Source organism: Agelaius phoeniceus, chromosome 30 (genome assembly GCF_051311805.1).
Source record: "Agelaius phoeniceus isolate bAgePho1 chromosome 30, bAgePho1.hap1, whole genome shotgun sequence".
NCBI classification, from domain to species: Eukaryota; Metazoa; Chordata; class Aves; order Passeriformes; family Icteridae; genus Agelaius; species Agelaius phoeniceus.
In genome coordinates this window covers 6,179,019-6,185,947 of record NC_135294.1, presented here as the reverse complement: position 1 = coordinate 6,185,947, position 6,929 = coordinate 6,179,019, and the positions used below count along the sequence as shown (strand labels likewise).

General features: G+C 50.3%; 1 protein-coding gene across 1 annotated transcript; it reads right to left on the bottom strand.

Annotated features, from left to right (window-relative positions):
• Positions 1-6,108, bottom strand: PRNP (prion protein (Kanno blood group)). Its single transcript, XM_054650653.2, has 2 exons — positions 5,953-6,108; positions 1-2,004 (listed from the first exon to the last, which is right to left on the bottom strand). Exon 2 carries the CDS (start codon positions 2,000-2,002, stop codon positions 1,229-1,231), a length of 774 nt encoding a protein of 257 aa, XP_054506628.2. The 5' UTR covers positions 2,003-2,004; positions 5,953-6,108; the 3' UTR covers positions 1-1,228.
• Between the last annotated feature and the right edge of the window lie 821 nt (positions 6,109-6,929).

The window sequence follows — 6,929 nt, the reverse complement described above, 5'->3', positions numbered from 1 at the left end:
TTGGCTTGATCCGTTTTAATTTGTACCAGACGTGGAACACTTCGAAAAGGCTCAGCACGGCAAATCCCGGGCATGCAGCGTGACGGGGTTACAAAACATCCGCGGGGTTACAAAACATCCGCGTGTCACAAAGGGCGCGGCACCTCCAAGCCCTGCCTTGGCTGTCCTGAAAGGTCTCTCTGCTCTCTGTTTATAGGTATTCATATATAATATATATATATATCTCCACTTAGCTTACACCGATGCAAAAAGGAAAAAAAAAATTTAAAAAAAAGATCTCATTTAGGACAGTGTTATTCAGTGCCTTGCAAAAATAAAATTACACGAGGGATATTGAACGCAGCGCCACGGGTGTTACAGCTCGTCCCCAGCCCAGCATCCACACGAGAATCAAGAATTTCACCCGTTGCTTCCGCAGGGCAAAGGAATTACTCACAAAAGTTACTTTTTTTTAAAGCCTCTCCCTTTCCCAGGCCCGTTTTTCCCGATGCTGTCGCTGTACCGGCGCGGTTCAGCTGCTTTCAGTCTCTTGCTACGTGCCTGACCCCCCTGAGAATCCTTTGTGCTGCATTTTAACGTCCCTTAGGCCCAGGTGCTGCAGCATGAACACGACTTGTCACCTGGAGCACCCAGAGTAGCTTTTTCTGGGGCTGTAACACCATTTTGGGGGTGTTTGGGGCATTCAGCAGCACTTTCTGCCTCTAAACACCGACTGGTGCCTCAGCCTCGCTGCGACAGGGAGTAAAAAATGACTTTATTTTGGTGTCTTGCTGCAGGGGGTTTTTGCAGCATGCAGGGTGTGGAGTGGCAGCTCCTTATGTACATGGGGAAGGGGCTTTTTTTATTTTAGGATGGGAGGGTTCAAATTGCGACCTGGCAGCTTGAAAACCCCGGGGTGCCCCAGGGAATGGGGGTGACGGGGGCTGAGACAAATCCCTGCCTGTTAACAAAGAGGATTTTTGGAAAAGCTCCTGCAGGGACGCCAAGGAGACCTCCCCGCTGCCTGGTCCCTCTCGGGGTGACCCCGAGGAGGAGGAGGAGGCGAAGGCCGCAGTTTTGGGCTCCGGCGCCATCCCGGAGCTCTTTTTGGGGCAGAAAAGGACGTTTTCATCCCATTGCCTAACCCTGAGGCACCGCGGATCGCCCCGGGGGGCTCCTCACCGAAACCAAGCGAGACCGGGGTGGGCGTGGGGACCCCACAGGGGACACCTGGACGGCGTGGGGCGCCCTAGTGCAGGACGACGAGGACGAGGAGCATCAGGGTGGCCAGCGGGGACTCGGCCAGGCGCTGCCACGCGCCCGAGGCCAGCCGGTACTCCTGGTACTGCTGGATGCACATCTCGCGGATCACCTTGGTCACCACGCGCGTCTCCAGCTCCGTCTCCGTCTGGTTGAGGGCGTCCGAGGCGTTGCCCTTCCTGGCGGCGGGGCCGATGTTGTGCTCGGTGACGGTGATGTTGAAGCAGTCGGCCACGAAGACGTCCTGGGGCACGGGGGCGCCGCGGTAGTCGCGGTAGTAGACCTGGTTGGGGTAGCGCGCGGCGTTCTCGTTCCACCAGCGGTACTCGTCGGGGCTGTCGAAGCGGTAGTGCATGCCCGACATCACCCTGCCCATGGCGTAGCCCCCCAAGCCCCCCACCACGGCGCCCGCCGCCGCCGCGCCCGCCACGTGCTTGAAGTTGGTCTTGGGTTTGGGCGCCTTCCAGGGCTTTTGGTGGTAAGTCCCTCCGCTGGATGGGTTGTAGCCTTGGCCCCAGCCCGGGTAGCCGGGGTTGTGGGGGTAGCCGGGGTTGTGCGGGTAGCCCGGGTTGTGCGGGTAGCCCGGGTTGTGCGGGTAGCCGGGGTTCTGGGGGTAGCTGGGCTGGCGGGGGTAGCTGGGCTGGCGGCCGCCCCCGCCCCAGCCGGGTTTGCCTTTGCCCTTCTTGGAGGAGGCGACGTCGGCGCAGAGGCCCAGGAGCAGCAGCAGCAGCAGCAGGCAGGAGGGGCCGAGGAGCCGGGCCATGGCTGTGGGGACAAGGACAGAGTCAGGGCAGGGCCACACCCCCGACCCCGGGTCACAAAAACCACCCTGGTCCCCTCAAATCCAGCGGCAGAATGAACAGAATTGGACTAAAGCTATTCATCATCCCCCCCAACCCTTCATTTATACCTAAATGTAAAATATTTTCTATATTTTTATACATATATGTGTGTATTTATATATATATGTACTTTTATGTGTATATATATGTATTTTATATATGTATATATATGTATTTTATATATGTATATATATGCATTTTATAGATATATGTATTTATAGATATATGTATTTTATATATGTATATATATGCATTTTATATATATGTGTATTTATGGATATATGTATTTTATATATGTATATATAAAAATTATTCATTGTTGTATCTATATATTTTAATTATTTAATTATTTAATTAATTATATTTAATTATTTAATTTTATTTATATTTATTATTATTGTGTTATATATGCTTATTTTATTTATATCTATTTTATAGATGCATATAGAGGTATATATGTATATATTTTTATATACTTATTTTAAATATATTTATATACGTATTTATATATGTATATACATGTATTTATATTTTTAATATAGGTATATAAATATATGTATCTACATTTATTTATCGATTATATATAATATATAAAAATATATGTGTTTATATATAATATATATATATATTTTATATATATATATATATATATATATATATATATATATATATATATATATATATATTTTTTTTTTTTTTTTTTTTTTTTTTTTTTTTTAATATATCGCCCACCGGGCCCCTGCTGGCAACGGCACCTTTAAGTGGTGAAAGAAAAGCTTTTCTAAGAAAAGGCTTCACCTGATTTTGATTTAAAACCCCGCTTATCAAAGCCGCCCTACCCAGTCTGGGGGCAGACATGAGGTCCCTGCTGTGCCCCCATCGATGCCAGGGACGGATCCAGCCCAGCCCCGGAGCTTTTGGGCACTCAGTGGTGCTGCAGGGAGGGCAACGCCCAGCCTGGCCCCAGGGGGTTCTTTTCCCAAATTCTGCGTGTTTTACCCAAATTCCCGTCAATTAATGGGTATTTTTGGGATTCAGAGATTGCCAGCATCCAGTGACTCAGTGAATGCCAGTTTGCTGCTGGCATTCCGGGCATCCCCCACACTGCCTGGGGGAAAAATCCCATTTCCAGGGGGGATAAATCCCATTTCCTCATTTCCAGGGGGGATAAATCCCATTTCCTCCATTTCCAGGGGGGATAAATCCCATTTCCAGGGGGCATAAATCCCATTTCCACCCCTGTGTGCATAATCCGGCCGGGACAAGGGGCAATCCCCACCGGGGCTGCAAATCCTTTGGAAAACACCTCAAAGACCAAAAAAAAAACAAAAAGGCCAAGCTGCCAAAACCCTTTAATGCCTCCTGGCAACTCCAAGGGCTCTGAGTCACTGCTGCCATGGGTTTAATGATAAAAAAGGGATTTTCCATCCTGCCCGAGGCTGAGCTGCCCCCCAGAATCTGCCCTCGCTGCTGGGGAGGGTGAGAGGAGCATCCTCAGTGTGGGTGGGTGTTTCAGCATCCCTGGGTACAGCAAGAAATAATTCAGTTTGGGTCCCAAATTTATTTTTTTTGCAGCAATTCTGGAGTTACCCCAGGAATAATCATAACACAGGCAGGAGATGCTGAACTTTCCTACAGCCAAAAAGGCCAAACGAGCCCCTGTTCAAGCCCAGGAATTCTCCTGTTGCCACCTGCACACGGATTTGTGGGCCACAAAAAGCAAATTCATCTCTCTGGGTTGGTTAGTGATGATTTTCTGCCAAAAAATCTGGGTTTATGCCCCGAAATGTTTGAGGTAAAGGCCCTTCAAGCTCAGTGGTTTGGGCGGGATCGTTGGCAAGGCCCTAAATAAAAGCTCGAGAGGATGCACAGATCTGTCCCTGGTGGTGGGCAGGAATCCCAGGTTTGGGATTTGGATTTGCTCGTCCCTGGTGATGGGCAGCAATCCCAGGTTTGGGGTTTGCAATCCCAGGTTTGGGGTTTGCAATCCCAGGTTTGGGGTTTGCAATCCCAGGTTTGGGATTTGCAGTTCCAGGTTTGGGATTTGGATTTGCTCGTCCCTGGTGATGGGCAGCAGTTCCAGGCTTGGGATTTGCAATTCCAGGTTTGGGATTTGCAGTCCCAGGTTTGGGATTTGCAGTCCCAGGTTTGGGATTTGGATTTGCTCGTCCCTGGTGATCGGCAGCAGTTCCAGGTTTGGGATTTGCTCATCCCAGGTTTGGGATTTGCAGTCCCAGGTTTGGGATTTGCAATTCCAGGTTTGGGGTTTGCAATCCCAGGTTTGGGATTTGCAATCCCAGGTTTGGGATTTGCAGTTCAAGGTTCGGGATTTCCAATCCCAGGTTTGGGATTTGCAATCCCAGGTTTGGCATTTGCAGTTCCAGGTTTGGGATTTGGATTTGCTCGTCCCTGGTGATGGGCAGCAGTTCCAGGTTTGGGATTTGCAGTCCCAGGTTTGGGATTTGCAGTTCCAGGTTTGGGATTTGCAGTCCCAGGTTTGGGATTTGCTCCTCCATGGAAAAACCCGGGCTCCAGGGGCAGGTTGGGGCTCGCTGCCTCCCTCGCCCTGCAGCACCCACCCGCTGGGGGCAGGGATGAGATCAGGGGGGTTAAAAATAGCCAAAAGGCAGGAAAAACAACCAGCTCCTTGGGTGCCCGGCAAAATGAGCGGTGGAGGAGGAAAATCCAGTCAATTGAGCATTTTTAAATCTATTTCTGGAGGCGTCGCCGCTCCCCGCTGCGAGCTCCGAGGGGTTAAAAATCAGGCCCTGGTTGAATTAAAAATTAAAAATCCTGGTTGGAGAGGGGTTCTGGCAAAGCACTGCCGTGGTTTTATTGAGGAAATCGCGGGGTTTGGGGCTGGCTCAGGGATCCTGGGATATTGCAGCGCCTGGCAGCGCTGAGCTGCTCCCCTAATTGCAGTCACAGCGCTGATAAACAGGATCCGGCGCTAATTAGCGAGCCAGGAGCTTCGCCCCAAACAAACGAGTTCCTGGCCAAATCCCTGAAGGAGCCGCTCCCTGAGAATCCGGGGTTTTCTCCCAGAAAAATCCCAGATTTCTCTCGGAGAAGAAAAACCCGGAGCCGGGATCTCTCTGCTGGGAAATTCTATTTATGGCCTGGCCATGACATTAATATTAAATTACAGAGCGAGTGATTTCACGGGGATTTTTTTTTTTTTTTTTTTTAACCTTTCTGCCCCAGATTCGCCCTCCCGGCGGATGCTGGAAATGACGAATTAATTCAGGTGGTTTGTGGCGGAGCCGATTTTTATCCGTGCCGGAGGAACCCAGCGGAAAATGGAGGCTGCAAGCAGCAATTACGTGCTCGGCGTTGGCAAGGAGGAGGATTCGCTTCGGAGGGGAAAAAAAACCAACACCCAGGTGCCAAAATACGCCTGGAAATAACCTTGGGAAGGTCCCCGGGGAGGCGGAGGAGGAGAGGAGGGAGGTGGGGAAGGTGGAGGCTGGGAAGATGCTCGGGGATGGGGGAGTCCGGACCCTCCTGGGCTGAAAATTCCGGCCTGGGGCTCAGGAAATTGGGAATTAAATCGGAATTTCCCCGAAAATGTCACCCCTGGGTTTGGAAATCTGCCCTTCACCCCTTTGTCTTTCACTTTGCCCAGCAATGGGGGAGCAGCTGGCGGCCGGGGGAAGAGGCAAAACCCTCGGAGGAGAAATTCCCGAGGTTGAGTAAACGCTGAGTAAACAAGAGCCGGGCAGGAGCAGGGCGCTGGCTTCTAAGGAGCCGCTGGAAATGTCAATTTTTCATCAGGAAAAGAGGCAGCCCCGCACCCGCGGCGTTCCAACCCCCCTGGCCGGCGGGTTTCTCCCTCCCGCATCCCCTCCATCCCCTTTTGCCCGGCACTCACCGCCTGGAAATTCGCTGCCCGCTCGCTCCGCGGTGATTCAGCCGCGCAGCTCCGCGCAGGAATAAATAGCGAGAGGGAGGAGCTGCTCCAGAGCGGCCCGGCCCCGCGGAGCCCTCACCCATCATCATCGTCATCCTTCATCCTTCATCCGTCATCCGTCCCCGGGGAAAGCCCCGGCCGGCTCCCCGAAATCCGCGCCCCAAAGCATCCCCCGGGCACGGGCAGCGAGCAAAGGAGAGCCCGGAAAATCGCGGGGTTCCCGTGCTTTGACTGGAGAATTATCGGGGTTTGGGGCTGGTTTAAAAATCTGGGAAACTGCAGAACACGGATGGTTTTATTGAAGAATTATCGGGGTTTGAGGCTGGTTGTAGAATCTTGGAATATTGCAGCAGTTGGGGTTTGTGCTGAGGAAATATCAGGGCTTGGGCTGATTTAAGAATCCTGGAAAACTGCAGCCCGTGGATGGGTTTATGGAAGAATGATCAGGTTTTCAGGCTGGTGATAGAATCTTGGAAAACTGCAGCACATGGATGGTTTTATTGAAGAAACATCAGTGTTATAAAATCTTGAAAACTGCGGAACACGGATGGTTTTACTGAAGAAATGTCAGGGCTTGAACTGATTTAAAAATCTTGGAAAACTGCAGCACATGGATGGTTTTATTGAAGAATTATTGGGGTTTGGGGCTGGTGATACAACCTTGGAATATTGCAGTAGTTGGACTTTATACTGAGGAAATGTCAGGGCTTGGGACTGATTTAAAAATCTGGGAAACTGCAGTACATGGATGGGTTTATTTGAAGAATTATCAGGGTTTGGGGCTGGTGATACAACCTTGGAATATTGCAGTAGTTGGACTTTATACTGAGGAAATGTCAGGGCTTGGGTCTGGTTTTAAAATCTGGGAAATTGCAGAACACGGATGGTTTTATTGAAGAAATATCAGGATTTGAGGCTGGTGATAAAATTCTGGAAAA